At 42.7% G+C, this 22487-nt stretch overlaps 1 protein-coding gene and 1 non-coding gene across 4 annotated transcripts in view; both read right to left on the bottom strand.

The window, feature by feature from the left end:
* Positions 1–303: 303 nt before the first annotated feature.
* Positions 304–22487, bottom strand: part of TEKT3 (tektin 3) — a 38116-nt gene continuing 15932 nt past the window's right edge. For 2 of the 3 annotated variants that reach the window (XM_059149256.1, XM_059149257.1), the window contains exons 4-8: positions 19848–19918; positions 15593–15736; positions 12626–12848; positions 9634–9788; positions 304–1821 (exon numbers count right to left, since the gene is read on the bottom strand). In XM_059149256.1, the coding sequence (XP_059005239.1) occupies positions 1605–1821; positions 9634–9788; positions 12626–12848; positions 15593–15736; positions 19848–19918 (810 nt within the window). In that variant the 3' untranslated portion in view covers positions 304–1604. The remainder of the gene's footprint in view (positions 1822–9633; positions 9789–12625; positions 12849–15592; positions 15737–19847; positions 19919–22487) is intronic. The other variant, XM_059149258.1, reaches the window with a different exon arrangement.
* LOC131817197 (U6 spliceosomal RNA) lies at positions 13678–13783 on the bottom strand. The gene has a single exon (XR_009348386.1). It is a non-coding gene; the product is annotated as a U6 spliceosomal RNA (small nuclear RNA).

The following is a 22487-nucleotide window of genomic DNA, read 5'->3' as shown; positions in this document are numbered from 1 at the left end:
TTAAAAAAAAACACAACAAGTTATCAAAAATGCAGAAAGACTCACCCTCTCATAGACTGTTGGCAGGAGTGCAGAGTAACACAACTCTCAGGAGGGCAAAATGACAACACCCCGTAAAAGCTTTTTTCCCCCCCAAAATTGTTATAGAACATTCTAGAACTTCCTTGCAATGGTACGTCAAAAAGCCATTAGAATGAAGTTGTGAAAAGATATTTAATGACATCAAAAGTATAAGTAGGATTCAGTGCAGAAGCATAAATGGGCTGAGGTGAATGAGGTACTGAGAACGGTATCAGACACATAGGCGTTTTAAAAGTACTAGCTACTTTATTCGGAATGATTCTGATTTTTGAGAGGAACACCAGTGTATAAGTACAGAAATAAAAATCTATACATATCAAAGTACCTAGTTTAGAAAAATAGGGACATTTATTTTCCTTTTTCTGTGTCTGTGTTTTCTCAAGTTCCCACAAGCAAAACATATTGGGTTTTGGAGGTGGAAAGAAAGATTTTCAAAAATGATGTCGTGGATAAACAGCCAATGACATATTTATATATGGAAATAACCATAAACATTACCTATTACCCACATGTGTAGATAAATATTATACGTATACAAAGAGAGTCTAAGCAAAGGAATTGAGAGCACAGAAAAGAAAATGTTGACAGACCTCAGTGATCATTTCTGGGTATTGTGATAACATGTGCCTCTTAGGAGTCGGTGTGTGTGTGTTTTCATTTCCAAAATATGTCATGCAAATGTTTTTCATTTATAATAAATAAAAAGTTATTTTAAACAAAAACGCCTGGGATACCACAGGGCTTCCTGGAATTTAAGCAATGTCCCATTTTGCAACTCATCTAGGGTCAACGCCTCTGCCATCCTGGACACCTTGGCACTCCGTTCCCATGGAAAGAGTTACCAAGCCCTGTTGACTGGTTAGAATGTGTTTTGTATTTCTCCTTTCTTTGTTTCTACTGCTATCACTCTGATATCGGTGCCCGATCACAATTTCATACAGCTATTTCCCTGCTCAGAGAGGTCTGTCAGCTCCCCTCAACTCCTTGACCTGGAGATAAAGACCTCCCCACATTATACACCTGGAATTATGAATCACAGTCAAACCAGTCTCCTTACTATCGTTCCAAATCCCCTGTGCGTTTTTCCACCCTTGTTTTTGCTCAGACTACCCCAACCACCACATACCCAAGGGCGTTTCTCCTTTCCTCTGGGTTTCCTTCCAGACAGAACTGAAAATCCACCTTATTCGGGATACCTGCCCCCACCACCTACCTAGAGGAAATACATTTCTCCATTCCAGCCCATTCATGTTACACAGGCAACAACAAGAATAATACAAATAATCTTTTTTTTTTAACTTTCTCTATCAGATTGATTATATTTCTTTATATTCTTCCTACAGCTCAGAAGTCTAGTACATAGTAGAAAATGAAGGTTTGGACATAGACAAAAGACTCTCTGAGACAGCACGTTGGTACCTTTCTATCAACACAATCCTTTAATAAGTGACAATATTAGCATTCCGTTTAAATTAGCTGCAGCAGGGCTGTGGTTCCACTTTGCCCGCTCCTGGTGGGGCCCTCTAACAGAAGCCCACCAGCCGGAGGGTGTTGGGGAAGGTCTTGCGCATGCTCATGCATTTTTCCTGGTCAATGTAGAGGGAGTTGGCTTTGACCGCCAGGTCATGCTCCAGGGTGGCCTTGGTGTGGACCAGCGACTGTAGGGTGTCCTCCGCGTCCCTCAGACGCTGCTGCAAGGTCTGGATGGTGTCGTCTACCTCGTACACCTCGTTAACAAGGCTGCGTGAGGAAAGAAGCACCAGGTTAGGTTAGTGGAAATCACACACTCCGGAGGCTGGTTATGGGCTGATTTGAGGGCCTGCAGGGTTACTGAATTCCTGCCGGAGGTGGCTGCTGGGCTGAGTGCACAGGGAGCCCCCAGCAGCACAGGGGTCATCCCAGTGTCAGAACAAATGAGCAGAGGAAGCAATACTTGGGCTTCCTTGGTGTTCTAGAATCAGGCCAGCGCCACTCCCAATAACAACACCCAGAATCCGAACAGCAAACTAAGCATATTTTAGGGACACCATCAAATTTACCACCAAGTTTTCATACACACACACACACACACACACACACACACACACATTAAATTTTTTTTTTTTTTTTTTAAGGGAAAACCTGGGTGCCTGGGTGGCTCAGTGGGTTAAGCCTCTGCCTTCGGCTCAGGTCATGATCTCAGGGTCCTGGGATCGAGCTCTCTGCTCAGAAGGGAGCCTGCTTCCTCCTCTCTCTCTCTCTGCCTGTCTCTCTGCCTACTTGTGATCTCTGTCTGTCAGATAAATAAATAAAATCTTTAAAAAAAAATAAAAAATAAAAATAAAAAGGAAAAACTTATAAACGTGACTTTTTAAAAAATAGCACAAATCGGAAAAATCAAAGTTTTGCTGGATTTCCTTATATTTTTTAATCATCGAAACCGTTTTCATTGTTAGGAAGAAGGGGACACCCAAGTTTACTCAGGGGCTAGAGTTCAGCACAATGGCAATGGGAAGGGTTAGCGAATGGGGCATTCCTGAAATTTTAATGCCCCTGTCCCCCAGGAACCTCCTAAGGCAATGCCTCAAGTTCCCAGACTGAATATATTTGTAATTGTCGAAAATGAAATAGACAGGATAAGGCTTGAAATCAGCTCCAAGGAGGGTGTAACGGGTTGTAGTTCTAATTACCTTGTGATGATTTTTTTTTAAAGGCACATTTTTTCATGAAGACAAAAGAAAAAATTCATTTCATGAAAAAACATATAGCCTCTCCTCCAATTATATTAGTCAATATGGTTTCAATTTTCCTTTCTCTGATTATTAGCAAACCTTTCCTAAGTGTCTATTGGTCTTGTTGCTTGCGTCGTTTCTTCTGTGAACTGCTTCTCTCCTTTGCTCCCTTTCTACTAATTTATTACTATTTATCTGACTCACTTGCAAAGAGCGCTTTCCATAATAGGCATATAAAAGACAATAATAATTTAATAGTAATAATAGCAACACACTTATTAGCTACTTTATTATATATATATACACATTATACATGTAGTATATATATATATAAATATGTATGTATTTACTATCCTCAGTACTTTAAATGATCAGACAATTTAATCCTCATAATAACACCATGAAGTAGATATTATGATTATCCCCATTTTACAGTTGACAAAACTGAGGTATAAGGAATTTAGAGCTTTGCATGGAACTGTCCATTGGCTGCTTTTAATTACCATGCTGCTCCCCTACCTAACTCCAGTCAACTGAAAACACAACTCTAAATTTATCAAATTGTAATTATCAAATTGACTCAATATTAAGGTTATTTTATTTGGGAATTCATTTATCAACAGACTGGAAGTGCATGGAATTAATTAAAATATACAGTAATACAGGGGCGCCTGGCCAGCTCATTCAGTAGAGCATGAAACTCTGAATCTTAGGGTCATGAGTTCAAGCCCCACATTGGGCATGGAGCCTACTTAAAAAAAATAAAAATTAAAAAAAATAAAATAAAACATACAGTAATGTAAAGAGAATAGCAACGATGACCACATAAAGATATGTGGGTCCCTAAGGATAGAAAGGGATTTCACCATTATAGAAAAATTTCCAAGTCATGTTAAAATCATTATTATACCCAAGCAACTGTCTGGCTTCACAGAACTCTGCAGCTGGAAAATAAATGTGAGAGGTCATCAAGCCCAGCTTCCTTGTTTCGCAGACAAGGAAACTGAGCCAAGAGACCCATGAACTGCCTGCTGTCTCCACAGGCACGCGGCCCACATGTGTTTATAAGCTTTGCATGGTTATCCAGAAAGCTAAGAAGGAAATAAGGAGTCTCACTCGTCGTAATAAGGAACTGGGTCCCATTTCCTGCCCCCACCGTGTCAGCTCCCTGCAAGCAAAGGGTAGAAGCAGAGACCCCACATGTTGGGGTCAGCATCCAGGACCCCCTTGGGTAAGACCATTTCTAGATTTTATTTATTTATTATTATATTTTTTTAATTTGACAGAGAGAGGGAGATCACAAGTAGGCAGAGAGGCAGGCAGAGAGAGAGGAGGAAGCAAGTTCCCTGCTGAGCAGAGAGCCCGATGCGGGGCTCGATCCCAGGACTCTGAGATCATGACCTGAGCCAAAGGCAGAGGCTTAACCCACTGAGCCACTCAGGCACCCTGGTAAGACCATTTCTAATTGTAATCCCCACCGTGTAAGGAAACCAGATTAATATACAGGAAGCCCAGTTAAATTTGAATTTCAGATCCATGTGTAATTGTTTTAGTATAAATATTTTTTAATTGTGATCAAAGACAGACAACAGAGAATTTACTGTCTTAAACATTTCTGGGCGCACAGTTCCAACAGCCTTTCCTCTGTTCCCTCCGTTCACACTGTTGGGCCATCACCACCACCAACCATCCACAATACTGATCTTGCAAAACTGAAACTCAGTCCTCATGAAAAACTAATACCCCATGGCCCCCGGCAATAGCCATTCTACTCTCCGTCTCTGGATATTTGGGATCTATCTGTATTGAAAACCATTCACTGTTTAACTCAAATTTTACTGGACATCCCGGGTTTCGAGTTGCAAAATCGGGGCAAACCCACACCACAAGACCCGTGTAGTGCCCGGCACAAAGTGGGCTCTCACGCAATATTAAAGTGGCACCAAAGAGAAATTTTTCTACCCCAAACCCTCCGTGCTCTCTTCTTCGTAAAGACACAATTTTAAGGAGATGCACCAATTCACAAGCTGCAGTTTCGTCTAAGTGGAGGGGAGACTAGAGGGTAGAGAAAGGGGTTCTCACTTTGGACTCCACAGAGAGCTGTATATTCCTTGAATTCATTTTAACATCAGACTCCATCTCGATCTTGTGAAACTGAACAAGACAACTTGCAGGGGAAAATACGGTGGAACGTTTGACATCAAAGAATAAAGGAATAATTTCTTCGCCGTGTTACCTTATGTTGAGTCATAGTATGAGAAAACAAGAGGAAACAGCATTCATACCCAATGATAACCTACGCTCTAGCCACATGATGGAAACCAGGCAAGCAACACTTTGGAAAAAAGAAAATTTGTACTTGAGGTGGGGGAAGAAACTCACAATATGATGTTGACTGAAAAAGTCAAGATAGGAGCGCCTGGGTGCCTCAGCCAGCTGAGTGTGTGACTTGTCTCAGCTCCTGATCTCAGGGTCCTGGGAGTGAACCCCAGTAGGGCTTCCTGCTCAGCAGGGATCTGCTTGTCCCACTGCCCCTCCCCTGTCCTCATCTCCACTCCCCTCCCCTGCGCATGCACCCATGTTCTCTCACTCTCTCTTTCTCAAATGAATAAGTAATTTTTTAAAAAGAAAGAAAGGGAGAGAGAGAGAAAGGAAGGAAGGAAGGCAGGAAGGAAAAGTGAGGTTAGAAAATCCCAAAGGCAGTGTGATCACAATTTTGTTAACATGCCTGGGCACAGATTGCATGGAGCACTGGGTGTGGTGAAAAAATAATGAATACTGTTTTTCTGAAAATAAATAAATTAATTTATAAAAAAAACAAAAACAAAACAAAACAAAAAAACCATGCCTGGTGTCAAGTACAACAAAATGCTAACCTCCGTTATCCCTCCATGGCACAACGAATCGAAGATGGGTTTTACTTTTTTTATTTTTCCTGTTTTGTTTTGCTTTGTATTTTTCCTATCATGAACAGATGCTATTTTTAAAATCAGGGAGATAATGAGGTAAATATTTTACAGAAAGGCAACACAGTGTGGAGGGACTTAAGCTCCCTTTGACCTTTACTGACCAACACCGCAACAGGGCAACAGGGCCAACGTATCTGGCTCGGACAACGCAGCGATCAGACTATGATGGTCTAGAAACGTCCGTGGACTGCTCTGCAGAGCCCACCTCTGGGCGTGCCCTCTTCCGGAGATACACCTGCTGGAGGGGTCCTCGCTCAAGACACATGCACGCAGCCCCCAAGGGGAAAGGCGTTCACAAAAGACTCACAGAAGCAACAACACACAGCGCATCTCCCTTCATCTTGGAACCTGTACTGCGAGGAAAATACAAAGGCTTTCCATGGGGCGGAGGAAGGAACCGAAACCTACTGTGCCCGAAGTTCCCTTTGGTCTCCGATGGGTAAACACAAAATCTGAGAACCGATTTAAAAGCTCCTTTCTGGGGGCGCCTGGGTGGCTCAGTGGGTTAAAGCCTCTGCTTTTGGCTCGGGTCATGATCCCAGGGTCCTGGGATCGAGCCCCACATCGGGCTCTCTGCTCAGCGGGGAGCCTGCTTCCACTTCTCTCTCTGCCTGCCTCTCTGCCTACTTGTGATCTCTGTCTGTCAAATAAATAAATAAAATCTTTAAAAAAAAAAATAAATAAAAAAAAAATAAAAGCTCCTTTCTGTGGTTGCTTCCTTCAAGGTGGATTAAAAAGAAAAGCCTCTTGGAAAGATCCCAGGGTATAAAATAGTGGGGAGGTTGTGGCAACCGTGCCGGGGGGGGGGGGGGGGGGGGGGAATGGGTTTGACCAAGGGTGGGGGGAGGGGGTGTCAAATCGCGCCCCGCCCCTCTCTCACTTTGCCCCGCCCTGGTAAGAAGGCTTCAGAAGGAGCCCCAAACCCATAGGCAGGAAATGGAGCACAATGATCTAGGAGTCCTTACTCCTAGCTGACAAACACTAGCCTAGTGGAAAATTTATCTGGGAGGGAACTTTTGAAAATACAGATGTGGATAGATCAATGATTATTTTTAATTTTAATTTTTTGGGGGGAGCGGAGAGGGGAAGGAAATTCAAGATCCAGAAAATGCAGGCAGCGAGTTCCCTTGCCTCCCGTTGCTTTGTGAATAGGGCTGGGAGGGCCTGGACTTCCCTCCCTGTGTGCCTTTAGAAACACACTCTCACCCATCTTTTAAGGCCCCCCCTCTGCCTCGGCTTCCTTGTTCTTGGCAGATCACAGAGAGCCGTTCTGCTGAAACCGCTCATTTTGGGGGGAAATTACAGAACTGAAAAAACATTTTGCATTCAAATACAAATAAAGCTACCGTCATTTTTTTGTTTTTCTAAATGTACCAAGATTATTGAAGCAAAGCAGAACCTGGTCTGGCCTGCCACCAAGAGCCAAAAATGTTTAGAGTTACTTTTGAAAGAACCCGTTTGGAACACTGTAAATGAAAATAAAAGTCTCAAAATGAAAACTGCCGTTTTTCTCTGTCCTTGCTCCCCTGAGTCTGTGGTCTCTTTGGCAACGATACTTGGATGAGAAATCCTTACGGAAACAAAAGGAAGTTTTTCTACTAAAGTCAGTAAAGGAGCATTGGAAATGGACATAATCTGGATTCTATGGGAAGCAAAGGGAACGTAAATTCTGTGTAGCTCTGAAGGGGGGAGAAAAGTAAAAATCATTCCGTTTCTGTGCAGCAACCTTCAATGCCTCATTGTCTGATAACTCCAATGTCAAATTAGACCACTGCTCAAAACCCTTTAAAAAAAAAAAAAAAAAAAAAAAAAAAGCAGCCCTGGGCTTGTCTGATGCCAGGCTGAACAATTGATAGATTTCCGTCTCTACTTCTGGTGATTCCTCAGAAACTTTCAGAGAATGCAACTTTGCTCAGCTACCCCTCGTAAGATTTGAGAAAGCCACAATTCGTGATCCATTCCTAACCGGCCAGATGGCCGGGTACTCACTGCCACAATCTTCAGAAGCACGTGGACACCGCAGATGGGCCTCTGGAGGGGAGGAGAGGTAATCCTAAATAATGAACGGACTGGGTAGGAAAAGGGGTTCTCTGGAACCCACTTGGGGAAATGTGTGGCCAGCCTGGGTGCACACGCATATGGCTATGGCCCAGACAGCAGATCTACCAGGAAAAAGGCAGCTAATCCATTGGCATATATGCTCAAACATGCTTCTTAGCATGCAACACAGACAACATGCATGGGGACAGGTAGGGGGTTTTGCTGTAAAGGTCGCCTCTGTGACCCTGAGTTTCATCCTCTATGAGAAAGAGATGGGGATACAGTACCTGCTTTGTTGACTCGCTCCTTTAGGGCATTGAGGAAGTGGAATGGGCTCGGCCGCCCGATGGGGGGATGATAAAAGGACCGTATGAGTATAAAGATGGGAGCAGAAGCTTCCCACACAGACGTTTTGATTGGTTGAATAGTGAGGCAGGCAAGGGCTCAAACGGTGCCTTTACTTACCACATCATGCAACCTGCGTCTGCCTCCGTTTCCTTATTTGTGAAATGCAGATACTGAATGAGGTAGTGTAAGGGGCTGAGGACAGGGCTCAGCCCAGAATGAGAGCCATGCATAATCACCTACTCTTCTCATGCCATTTCACTGTCTTTCTTGTCTTCATCGTCGTGGCCTCACAACCATCTCCCTTACCCTCCCAGAAATCCACACTTGCTTCTTTGGCAGAGCTCAAAGCCATTTAATCCCCAGGATCAACCCCTTGTGATGACAAAGGAATCCCATCAAGGAACCAGGCAGGAGACGAGACTAGTGGCATCTCCCCACAGCACCAGAAAAGAATTTGGTGTTCGAGTGTGGCCCCTTTGTCCCTCCAGTTGCTATAAATTTGATTTGATTCTGCAGAGACCATTTCATGACCTTAGAAAAGCCAGGGAGAACTCCACAAAGAAAAGGCAAGCTGGCAGGTATTGGGAAATTGGAAATGAAGCCAGAATGTAGGAGGGGGAAAAGAGCTTTGCCCAGTTCCTGATGAGCCCATCCTAAAAGGAATGCTCAAAGTTTATATCATCATCATAAGAAAAGATGCCTAGTGTTGGGTAGATAAATGGCGGCATGAGAGTTTTGCCAGCCTTGTATATGGGGGATGTGCTTGATGAAGCCCAGGTCTTTTCTACTTATACTGAGAACAGAACAAACTGAAGTGACTAGGAAACCATGAGGGTGGTCTTAATGGGGAGAGTAGATACTAAATGCCAAAAAAGGCCAGCGAGAACCAATGGGTGAGAACAAATAGAAAGGGGCCTGTGGAACTAGTACCAGGACTCCCTTTCCCGAGACCAAGTCCCGGGCCTTGAAAATCACACAGCAAGCAATGCATGCTGCTGCTTTTAAGAGACATTCTGGAAACTCCAGATCCCAGGGAAGCGCAGATTGTGAGTGGTCCCACTGAATGAAGCTTCACATTCATTATCACTTTTTTTGTATCTAGTATTGATATCATTTCCTTTTTTTTTTTTTTTTTAATTGTGGTAAAATGTACATAACACAAAAAATCTACCACCTCGACTGTTTTTAAGTGTGCAGTTCGGTGACGTTAAGTACCTTCGAAGTGTGGTGCGCCTATCACTGGCATCCATCTCCAGAACTTAACTGTCCTCCCCAACTGAAAGTCCATGCCCGTTATGAATAATTATTAACACTTTCGAAGAAGGATCCTACACAATGACTGTTACTGGGTTCTTCCATATGACCGGTGTGAAAGCAGAAAGGAGGACCTTCATAAAGAGCATGGAGCCACCATGGGGCTGGTGGGTGGCCCCAAAGAGCACCCCGAGCTTGCCCCACCTGCCCAGGGCCCACTGCCGTCTCACCGTAGCTGAGCCATGTCCCGGCAGAGCTCGATGTTCGGTCTCCTTGTGCGCTCGTCCAGTCTGGTCTGAGCCACCTTCAGGAAGGCAGACTTGTCCTTGATGGCCTTCTTGATGGATTCTATGGTCATTTCAGTCTGGAAGATCTCCTGCAGGGTCTGTAGGAAGAGAAGCAAATGCTTGAGGCCTCTTGCAATTTGAGGCCTGAGGCCTGCCTTGCCCTCTCCTAGAGGGAGGTGGATTCTCTGAGGGCCTTGCTCCCTCCCAGCCCTGTCCCTGGGAATCTCTGGAGAGCTGAATGTGTGTGTCTCTTCCTAACTCCAGGTGAAATCTGCCAGATGGAGAGTAGTCACACCACAGAAATGAGCAAATTTGACAAATTGGAGCCTTCTTCCCACCCACAACTCCCAGATCGCTATTATTAAATATTTACCAGCACACACATGTGCGTAACTCTGAAAAAGGGGGAGGCCCAGAGATTCGAGTGGCCCTTGCATTCCTCCTCACATCTGTATGTCCTGCCTCTTCATCTTCTTACAAGTGTCACAGAGATGTTTTCCTGCTAGTGGAGGACTTGACTTGAAGCAAATCAAGTTCAAGTTTCTCAGGGTCTCACTTGCAAGGAAGATTTAGAGTCCTCCTTTTATGTTCTTTTTTCTTAAAGGAGGGTCCCCCAAACTGCATAAACCCGGATCCCTTCCTGGTCTCCTTGCCTATGCTCGGACAACTCTTGTTTCTTCTGCGACCTTGGTGCCCTCCTGCCCCCGGCTCACAGGCCCAGCTATGTGCATTGCACAGTGGTCCTGCTCACTCCCTGTACTTTGACCAGCTCCCTTGAGGTGACCCCTGTACTCCAAGACCCAGTGGCCCTCGTGAAACTGTACTTTCAAAGTTGACAATGACCCTCCCCAATGACTCCTTCTCCTTGAAACCCTTGCCCTGTTTGTCTTCTCTGGCCAACCGCTGTCCTAATTCCTTGCATCTCCCTATAGCTGCCCCTCACCACTTCCCAGTACAAGGCTCTGTCTTGAGCCACTTCTCTGCTCTGTCCTTTCTCCCCTGCAGAGCTCTCATGAAACCTCACAGATTCGGCACTTGTGCAATCCAGGAGCCCTGAAATCTGTCGCTTAAGCTTTGACCTCCCTCCCAAGCATTCAACAACCTGTTGAAGATCATTGCACTGTTCCTATCACCAAAGCTGCTCTCAGGGTTCCCTGTCCCATGAAGCCATCCCTGTCTCTCATCAGTGGACATAACGCTTCCTTCGGCTACATTTAATGTTTTAACTGAGGAGTTCTTTCTGCACCTTTCTGGTCTTTTCTACTTTCATGTCCCGTCTGGCTCTACGATGCAAGATGGCAAGGCCAGTGTGTTGTTCCGTGTGCTTACCCCAAAGCCACCCAGCACCATACTTCGAATGTAGCAGTTCTGGCCTGAATGCTATCTTCTTCTCCACCCCCAAGTAAGTTCCTGTGTTGAAGTCTTAACCCCTGGTATCTTAGGATGGGATTGCATTTGGAGGTGGAGCCTTTGAAAGAGGTAATTATGCTAAAAATGAGGTCATTGGTGTAGGTCCTAGTGCAAAAGGACTGTTGTCCTTATAAGAAGGGGAGATCAGGACAGAGACATGCATGGAGGGAAGAACAAGTGAAGACAATGGGAGAAGATGGCCATCTCAAGTCAAGGAGATAGACCTCAGAAGAGACCAGCCCTGCTGACACCTTGATCTTGGGAATTCTAGGCTCCAGAATTCTGTTTTTTATGAATTGTGTTGTTTATGCCACCTAGTCTATAGTGCTTTGTTGGGATAGCCCCAGGGAACTAATGCAAAATTAAATACAAATTTCTTGAACAAAGGGACTCCATCAGGTTATCCTTCTAGAGGCCTTCAAAATTGCCTTGTACTGCCCAGTGACTACCTTCCCACCAATGTCCTGTACAGTGTGGCTCCAGGCTCCCCTCGCAAGCTTCTCTGCCAGGCCACACGACAGATCCCAACTCAACCTCTGACTGGCTCCCTCCCAAGTCTTCGTTCGAGACATCACCCCACCTGAATGTTCCCCTCTTTCTCCAAACCCCAATGACACTTTCTGCATCTGTTATCTGGCAATCGCAATTTGTAATTTTCTATTGTTATTAATTGTTCATGAGCTTTTCCTATGTATGCGCATCATGAATATAAGCTTCCTGGGACCCAAACTGCATATTATACTTCTCTCTGCCCTTCACAGAAGGTAGCACACTGTCCGGCCCAATAAATATTTGCTGCCCAAAGAAGACACCATGAGAAGGGAACTTAAATTGCTGCAGTCTGAGAAAATAAGGTTTCCCTCAATTGGATAATAATGGTGCCTTCCAGCACACATGGCTGTGTCAGGTTCTTAAAATAAGAAGTGAAAACCTATAGGTAGCATAAATCCACAGAAGTAATAAAAGCTCTAAGACCAATGCTCAATAAAGAAAGAGTTCTCCTTATCGTGAAACACTCAAATCCTGCTTAAATCCTTCATTTTATTGTCATTGTAAAATGTTTATGCTTAGAGGACTTTAAAAAGTTCAATGTCAGAAACACTTTGAACCACCTAATAGTTTCCTGTATTTGGTTTTGTATTCCAGAGAAAGGACCTGAAATAATTTAACAGAAAACATTCCTACCATATGTTCTAATAATAAATTCACTTCCTAGCTACATACAGTGATTCATTAAACTTTAATCATAATATTTTTGTTTCTATTAAATTCTAGGAACCTTTCAGTGCATAGTGCATTCTTTGTATTCCAAAAACCAGTGGATTCCAATTTCATTTTGACACCTGGTTACCTGGCTAAAATAAATGGTGTGCTTTGTACTGTTTTTAATTTTTCTTAGTCTGTATGGTCAGGCGGCCATACATCTTACGGCGTCTCTCCGGGAGTGGTGAGAGATTTGTGGTCCCAGAGCCCCCTGCTCTATCTCTCTGGGTCAGCTAAGGGGTACCACCGGCACTTGATTTACCTTCGCTAAGTGAATCTGAATCTTATTTTTAGCATCTGCGGTCTCAGCAATGCGATTGGTGAAAGACAAGTTCACTTTGTTGAATTGATTCCACATCTCATTGGCAGTCACAACCAAGAGGTTTTGAATGTCGTCTCTTAGCTTGGCAGAGGCTGCTCGTTCACTTTGGGAACGGAGAATATTGTCATCTGTAAATTTGGCCCAGGACTCGGGCACTGAGACCCTGTGGGGAAAAAAGAAGAAGAAGAAAAAGTAGAACCTTACAATGGTGACAATGATGAATCAGCCTGGACAGTCTCTAGGTGATCATTCATTTTGTGAAAGGGGAAACCCCCTATCACTGGATCCTGGTTTATTGAATAAAATGTAAACATCAGAGGAAAGCTTATTTAAAACTTTTCTTAATTGTTCCTTATATTTCTGCTTAATTTCTGTAAATCCAGGGCACACACTAAGTCCCCTGCCCAATTGGTAGGGAGGGAAGCAAGGGTTGGGGAGAATGGGTGAAGGATATGGGTATTGTGGCTCATAAGAAATGTGTCTCACTGGCCTGAGAAGCATATGAGAAAATATCCAAACTCAGGAGTAATCAAAGGAGCACTGACAAAAACAGCAACATACTAAGGACCCTTCATCAGAATAGCAAAGACTGTCGAGAATGATAATTTTCTGGTGAGCATATTTTTAAAAAGGTTTCTCTCCTGCAGGCAGGAACGTGGGATTGGTAGAACCATGCTGGAGGACAACATACACCAAGACCCTAACACATGTGTATAACCCAGAAATTCCATTTACGGAAATTTTTTACTGAGATATAATTGGCATATAACATTGCATTAATTTCAGGTAGGTGCACAACATAATAATTTGATACATGTCAACATTGCAAATTGATTATCACAATAAATGTCATTAACATCCATCACCATACAGAGTTAGTTATTTTTTCTTCAAATGAAAACTGTTACGGTCTACTCTCTTAATAACTTTCGAATTCACAACATGGTATCATTAACTATTGTCACGAAGCTCTACTTTACATCTCTAGGACTAAAAATAAGGAGTGCTTTGTGAATTTGTGTGACATCCTTGCCCAAGACCCATGCTCATCTTCTCTGCATCATTCCAGTGTTAGCATATGGAGCTGCCAAAGCAAGTAATATAGAAATTTATCATAAAGAATTAATGCAGCCAAAAATAGATACATGAGGATATTAATTTTCAGTAATATTTAGGACTATCATTTAAAACTGAAAACAGTCTAAGTGTCCAGAAGTAAAGAAAAAGTTGAGTAGATTATGGTACATTTCACTTGATCTTGACCAAAAGACCGAGAAGCGATAGATTATGGTACATTTAAATAAGGTAATTCATAGAGCATGCGAACTTGTGTTGTACAGTATTTTCACAGTGCTTTGATATATCAGGAAATGAAAAGCCACACAGACTATACAAACAGTATGTCTGTAATGCCACTCCTTAAAAATACAAATCTCGGGCACCTGGGTGGCTCAGTGGGTTAAAGCCTCTTCCTTCAGCTCAGGTCATGATCCCAGGGTCCTGGGATCAAGCCCCATGTCAGGCTCTCAGCTCAGCAGAGAACTTGCTTCCTCCTCTCTCTCTGCCTGCCTCTCTGCCTACTTGTGATCTCTGTCAAATAAATAAAATCTTTAAAAAATAAAAATAAAAATCTCTATGTGTGCAGAACCATATTGGAAGGACTAATAGTTAACATTGGGCATGGTGGGTTTACAGGTGGCATTTCTTTGTTGACATGATGGAATATCAAAGAAGAATCTTACTGTTGACTAAAGGTGTTATCTCAGGCCTCAGTGACAAAAATAACACACTGCATGCTCCATACCTTGGTATTCCATGAGAAATGGCTAAAAATTCATGCTGGAAATAGAGAAGGCCCTTGATGGAAGGCAAGGTGCTCAGAGTGTCTGGTTTGATCTCAGCACATCTCCTTCCCCAGAAGGAGAAGATGATGATGATTCCTGCTCACCTCAACCCAAGTAAGGGGCATTTCAAGCAGACCACTTAGGACATACGGTTTGAATCTGATTCACACTTGAAGAATTTAAAAATCAAAGTTGACACATGCTGCTCCTAGTACAGGAGCAATAAGAGATGGAGCTGCTTTGGGGGTAACCAGCGCCACAATAGGGAATCCATGTGGGGGTCACTTGAAAAGGGTGTCAGCTTGGGAAGGAGAACATGGGAACTCTTTGAGGTGACAAAAGTATTCTTTATCTTGACCCTGGTCTGGTTACATGGGCACAGAAATTTGTCCAAACTCACCAAAATGTACACTTGGACCAAATGCATTTTAGTGTGTAGGTGAATTTCACCTCAGTCAATCAAGTTGATTTTTTAAGGGAATGGCTGGAAAAAGACCATTAACTCAAGACTGCATCCAGGGGCCTAGCAAAGAAACCACTGGTTTAACAAGCGGTAGTAATAAAACGTGAAGTTGTTTTTCAACTTTTACCCCATGGAATCCAGGGCATCCAGCCCATTGGCAACACCTTCTTTTCTTTACATTTATTTGTGTTTTCTAGGCTTTTCTGTTTCAAGTAGCTGTTATCTTCATAGTTAGAAATACAAACAACAAATTTTCACCCTTTTTTTTTTGAGCTTTTTAAATATTTATTTTTGAGGTAAGTTTGACTTACAACGTCCTATTACTTTGTACAAAATGATTCCACAATTCTATACATCACTCAGTGCTCCCCACAATAAGTGTAAACAGCAAATATTCTTCTACAAAATAAAAGAGAAGGCAAGTGCCTGGCTGAGGAATACACATGCTTACTGAAGAATGATCCAAAGTAGGGTATATCTTTCATCTTCCCCACATCTTCCCACATTTTCCGTTTTAACCTGTAAGCTATGTCATTTTGAAGGGAGAGAGAATGAATTAAATGACATTGAAATCATAGAGGTAGTTGGAGCCCAACTTACGTCGCATCAACCCTCTCCACACCGCGAAAGTAGCTGACACCATCTGATGTGTTTCGCAGATGGTGGCATTTATCATCGATTCTGAAAGCTGCCTGCTTATCACTCAGGTCCTTCTCCAGCTCGTGCTGGGAAGCTCTGTTAGCTCTGTAACAGAGAGTGAGGAAATGGAGCTTCAGGTTTAGGAAATAATTTGATATGAGGAAGAGTAATTGGCCCTTCTGTGCTGGGACCCACCCACTACTGCTGTCTGGGTCTCTCCTCTTTTCACACAATGTTCAGCTTCCTAATTAAAAGGAGCCTTCCCTGGAGATGTCCATACATGTGATTAATTAGAACCCTGTCCACACTGCCCCTCCCATCGTGTGTGGTGGGATTTGGGGGAGAAGAGGTATAGATAAACAGAGGGCAGGTATCTGGAACCCCAAGGCTGAGACCTGTCTTCCTAACACAAACACTATTCCAGGTTGGACCCTGGTTTAAAGTGATCTGTCCACATCAGTGCCTCTCTTTCCTTCTTCTTTTTCTGCTTCTAAACGCTAATTCCTCCATTCTTTGAGTGCAGTTCCCCCAAGAAGTTCTGAGATATTTATATACAGCCTCCCTCCTTCCACGGCTGACCTCAGTTTGTGGTCAGGTGAGGCCTAAGAAGTTTTCTGGGAGATAGAAACCAAGTGTAAATATTGAGCTCTGGGGCCAGAGACAGAGTGCCTGAAAGGACATGAGGAATTGGGGCCCACAGGCTCATCTCCTCCAGTAGCCTCTCTCCTGGGAAGGAAGGGGTTCTGAGATGCATGGTGTTCCCTCCCCTGCCAAACAGATAGGAGACCTGGAACCTCACTAGCAAAATAATAGGCCCATGGGGTGGGCATGGGTGACAGGTGACCCACATCTTTCCTCATGTGGTGGTTGATTCAACAAATAATTACTGAGTGTCTACTACCTATCAGGCAATGTTCAACCCCAATGCATCAATAGACAAAGCAAGCATCTCTTCTCTAAAGAAGTTTACATTCTAGAGGGAGGAGACAGGCAATACCCCTAACAAATAAACAAATCGTGTATTTAGCAGAACAATGCAAAAAAACAAAGCAGAAAAGGAAACAAGACTGTGAGTGATGATTTAAATAAGATGGTCAGAATAGGACTCCTTAAGGAGGAAATGTTTGAGCCAAGACTTGCAGGAGGAAGTAGCAGATCATGCTGGGCCTCATTGGAGGACATTGGAAGGAGTCAAGTTTTCCTCCAAGTGAAGTGAGAGACCACTTATTTACAGTTTTCAAAGATCATTTGGTGCTGGGTTTAGAACAGACTGTAGGGGACAGGGAGACCCATTAGCAGATGGGTACAGTTACCCAGGTGAGAGATAATAATGGCTTGGACCAAGAGGATAACAATGAAGGAGGTAGCAAGTGTTCAGATCCAGTAAGTTTTAAGAGAGCCGAGAGACATCTCTAGGAGATTAAACATGAAGGGGTGGAGGAGAGGTGAAGCTGAGTAATTGGAATAACAGAATTCCATCAACAGAGGTAAGCAAGTAGGCTGGGGAGAAGACAGAAGTGCAGCCAAAACACTGAGCTTGAGCATTCATTAAACATCCAAGTGTAGATACCAAGGAGGTTGTTGGAATTTGGGAGACAGGTCTGGGATGGAAATAAAAACTGGGGGATCATTAGCATACAGATAGTATTTGAAAAATCAGGACAACCAGATGATAATCATTTCAGTGTTTCTGGCACCCAAAATCGTCTTGGCATTGGACCATTTTGGTCCAATGGTCCATTTTGGAGCCACTTGGTAAAGCCTACATTGAATAGAATAGATTAATTCCAGCTGCAGCTTCCCCTTAGCTTAGCTCATACATTTAGGTAAGTGCTTGACCTACCAGAGCTCATCTTTTTGTGTGAAATAGAAATGAGGACAGCAGCATGCCAGTAGCCTGTGTTTTGTGAATCCTGAAAAATAACTTTTGTGAATTCTAAAAAACATGCAAGACATGAAAGATGAGAAAGCTGCCTCCTCTTGCCATTCTGTGTTCAGTCTCCCATCTCAGGTTATTGTGTTGAAACTCTGGGATTAAAGGACTTTCTCACTTCTGGGTCTGGGACCAAGATGCCCCCTACCCTTCCTCTCTTGGGCTGATACAAGACCTCCTCTGACCTAACCTCAGAACTTCCTTAAAGAAGGTGCTTGAGGCAGTACCCCACCTGCCTGTCTTAGAGCCCAAAATGGGAAAAATCTTGGCTACCATGTTGGTGCCTAATGACATTCTATTTTCAGCTGAGGTCCAAACTGAGGCCTTCGTTGTGTGTTCCAAAGCAAATAGTATTGAACAACCTCCTTCCATCACCTTCCTTGGACCAAGCCCAATGACCATGCTAAGGATCCCATAAATTCTGGAGAAACCACCCCAGGAAATGAGGTAGGGATTTTATCCACTGTGTATTAAATGAAAACCCAGGTCTTTAAAGGCTCATCAACAAAGGTTCTACACAAGTGCATACGTGGAAGGAGAACTTTCTGCAAAGACCTAAATAGGGCTGGAAATGAGGCAGTTTGTAGCAGAGACTGATATGAGGATGTGGCTGTTCCACAATGGAACAATCTGGGCAAGAAGAGTGAAGAACGTGGAGGATGAGCTGCAGATTTTAAGTTACACAAGAAAATAAGATTGGGAACTGGACCCAAAGAAAACATAACAGACACTATTCTGTGAACCATGCTAAACTGTGGTTCTGTGATTTCTAGGGAGCAGAAGCCAAAAAGTAATACCAAAACAACACTGCCTTGTATTTATAGCTCAGGTAAATGGTAGTTAACCAAACCATGTGTAGTCAGTCATTCTTAACTAATCTTCTACCCAACATTTCTAGAGTAAAGAGCCCTTCCAATCACAGTCAGGGAGAGGTCCCAGCCAGCTAAACCTCACCGAACTGCAGAGCATCAATCCGGTGGGACATAGTGGGCAAGCAAAGCAAGCAGAACTGATACCTCTATAACTCTTATTCCTTTTAGCGTCTCTCTCACATCTTATCCTTGACAGCATCAGTATAAGCAGAAGCATCCTTCCCTTCCAGTGACATTTTGATGCTGCTTCCATGGCCATAACCAGATGAACATTCATCTTTCCAGTCATGTTGGGAAAGAGGCTCGACCAATGTGTTTTCTAAGCTGACAGTTGTTATCTTTGCTTAAGACCTTCCTTTGATTATTACTCTTCCCCGCCCCAATCCCCACCATAAATATTAAGTACCTACTATCTACTATTGCCAGGGAAAGAAGGATTTGTACTCTAGGAGAGTAGGATGGGTGAAGAGTTACAGTACTGCACTGTGTAACAAAAGCACCAGGGAGCAGGTACCAGGGTCCCCTGGAAATCAGAGAAGTCTGAGTCTTTAAGGAGTTATGGAAATAATCATCAAAGTGAGCCACAACTCTTTACTTTTCCAGCTATTGGGCTGAATATACACAAATCAATCTCTCCTCAAAGAATGAAAGTCTTTTGAGTTTAAAAGAAATCTTACCCAGGGCACCTGGGTGGCTCATTCGGTTAAGCAACTGCCTTTGGCTCGGGTCATGATCCCAGGGTCTTGGGATGGAGTCCTGTATTGGGCTTCAGGCTCAGCAGGGAGTATGTTTCTCCCCCATCCCTCTACTCCCCCCGCCACTACGCATGCTCACTCTCTCTCCTCTCACTCTTGCTCTCAGATTAAAATCTTTAAAAAAAAAAAAAAAAAGAAAGAAAGAAAAGAAATTAATCTTAGCCGTACTCCAAGTTAGGGCAGAAATTCTGTAACATCTCAAAATTATTTTTTAAGATTTTATTTACTGATTGATTTGAGAAAGAGTGTGTGCACACATGTGTGCACACGCAATTCGGGGGCGAGGCAGAGGACAAGGGAATCACAAGCAGACTCCATGCTGAGCACGAAGCCCCCGTTGGGGCTCGATCTTACGACACTGAGATTGCGACCTGAGCTGAAACTAAGAGTCTGATGTTTAACCAGCTGAACACCCAGGCAGCCCTCAAAACTACGTCTCTAGCTAAAAAGTTAAAGCAAGCACTCCAAGAACTCATCTTAACCTCCAAATAAAAATGTGTATGTGCACGTGTGTATGTGTGTGGGGGGGGTGAGTGTGTATGTGTATCTATATATAAGAAATCCTTACCTAAGAAGCTAAGAGAAATTTGAGTGGAAGACACAAAAACACAATTTTGAGACAGATTTTAAATGGTATACACATTGAAAAGTCTTACGCAAGTTGAGCAATGGCCTTATCCAAATGCAGCTTCATCCTTTCTTGACAACACAGAATAATATCAACCTCCTACTCGATTGAAAAAAAACACACACATACACATTAATGTTTTCATCATTGGGTATAACATCCAAAGCCAACAATGTAACAAAACATCAGCAAAGGAAAACTGTTCCTGGAAAAAAACGTCAAGTAAGACAATAAAACAATTTTTACACCCACTTACTTACCTCTATGCCCTCATGGTCCTGCAATCTAAACATTAGACTGAGGTTCACCCCTTTCTAGGGCTATAAGAAAATTATATTATGGAACAAGTTGGGACAGGAGTAAAACTGTAGGATTTGTTTTTATCTCTGACCCTTAACAAAAACAGTATAACAATAAGGTAATAAATAAATTCTGGTGATGTGCAAGGCTGAACTTGATGCAAGCTTCTTTTATAGTAGCTATTCTTCCAAAACAAAGTAAACTGGGGACGGAAAGGGACTGCCAAAAAGGGACTTCCCTCTGGCAATGCATATATCAACAGACCCAGCTCTTTGGTCCAAATGGAAACTTGACTTCCACACTGGGAGGCCAGCCCTCTCTCTGTTGCCTGTCCCTGGCAGCTCAGCTCCTACACTCACAAACCCCGCTGTGTACCCCTCTACTCGACCACACACGGGGCATTCTGATGCCTCCAGGATATATACTATTACATAGCATGTGTTGTGTCAGAGACGTTTTAAGTAAACACTCTTCGCTTCCCTCTGATGTTTAGAAAGTGCACATGGTCACTGTTTTCACCTTTCAAACACAGAGCAATCACACTATGCATACTGTTTTGTGGCCTGCCTTTTCATCTTGTTTATTTTTATTTATTTTAAGATTTTATTTATTTATTTTTTTAATTTTATTTTATTTAGAGAGAGCAGTCCCAGCAGGGGCTGAAGGAAAGAGAGAAAGAGAATCTCAAGAGGACTCCCTGCTGAGTGCAAGCCCATCTGGGCTCCATCTCACACCCTGAGATCATGACCGGAGCTGAGATCATGAGTGGGACGTTTAACCAACTGAGGCGCCCAAGGGCCCCCACCTTTTCATTTTTAAACCTGAACATTTTCCCATGACATTAAAACACACCATGATGAACCACCTCAGTAAATGTTTAGATGCCACCAAAGGCATGGTTTTTTCCAAGGTTTTGACGAATACGGCCAAATGTCCTTCAGAGAAATTGTACCCATTTACAACAATAAATGAGAGTACACTTCCTCTCCTCACCTACTAAGCGATCACTACCAAATCCTCTCCATTTTTGCCAGTGTGATAGGACCCCTCCCCCAAACAACAAACCTCCTGAAATTGGCAGGTTAATATTTTAACTGTGTATTGGCTCCTCATTTGACTTTCTTCTTTTGCGAATTAACCTGCTTCTTCGCTTTTTCTGTTGTTTTTTTTCTTACTACTTTATAAGGATTCTTATATTTGAAATTCAATCTTTTCCATCATGGATGTCATCAATGTAGATATAAATATATACAATATAAAAATATATGTACATTTTTAACTAGTTTCTACCCTGCCTTTATATTTTTGCATCATGAGTTTGATATTTAGACAGCCAAGATTTCTATGCTGTCAAATTTATTAAGTATCCCCTTTTGGTCTCCACTTTTGCTAATTTGATTATAAAGGTCTTCTCCACTCCAATATCAATTACTGCTCAACTATATAGTCTTCTTATTCTTTTATTGTTTCATATAAAAATATTAAGTATGCCTGGAATTCATTTCAGCGATAACTCTACCGACTCATTCTTTGATCCTCTGAATTAATGAAGTGAAAAACCACATTCCCACCTCATGTTGTCATCAAGGTTCCACCTGCCCTTACAGGTAGCGAAGCTTTTTTGCACATTTTCATAGTGAGTTGTGCAATCAGTCTTTGTTTTAGTGTTGTTCAGTCTTCGTCTTTCTCTACAGCTTGGTGGGGGGGATGGTGGTGTGTGTACCTAGTTCGCTAAGGTGTTGCCAAAGGATGAGTGGAATACTGCTTGGAAAATACTACTTAATGCCCAAAATCCTAGTGAGCTTTTATACTACATATACACGATGCATGTAGTGGGAATTTCTGGACTTTAATGGGGGAAAAAATGCATTTAATGAAACTCTTGCTATAAAAAATATTGATAAATTTGATCAATGATTACTATATTTGAATTTAAATGATGCCATGGAATAAATGTCAGATGGTTGGGGGCAGAAGGGTTCATGGAAATAGGGAATGCCTACAACCAAAGACCTTTGGAATTGTCTCCAGCAATAATTTATCTATTAATTTGTATACAAGATTCATTTGGCTTTAAAAAGTTCAAGGAGTTAGCCTGGTCTAGGAGGACCAAAAAAGAGGGTACCCTGATCAATTCCCCAAGAGAAGCCATTCTGTGAGAATTTGGTGGAATATCACTGATTGAATGTGAAAGCCAAGAGAATTCATGAGAAAATATTTCAATGCGACCATCTTCTTCAACAATAGGCCTTTTAAAGCTACTTCTTTTTTTGCCAATGTTTATTGAGTTATTCCAAAAAATTAGACCAGTGTTGTTTAAATGAAAAGATATGCTAACATCACTACTTTGAGTAAGCTAAGGATACAC

This window comes from Mustela lutreola, chromosome 15 (genome assembly GCF_030435805.1).
Source record: "Mustela lutreola isolate mMusLut2 chromosome 15, mMusLut2.pri, whole genome shotgun sequence".
Classification (NCBI taxonomy): domain Eukaryota; kingdom Metazoa; phylum Chordata; class Mammalia; order Carnivora; family Mustelidae; genus Mustela; species Mustela lutreola.
This window is presented reverse-complemented; position numbering and strand designations above follow the sequence as displayed.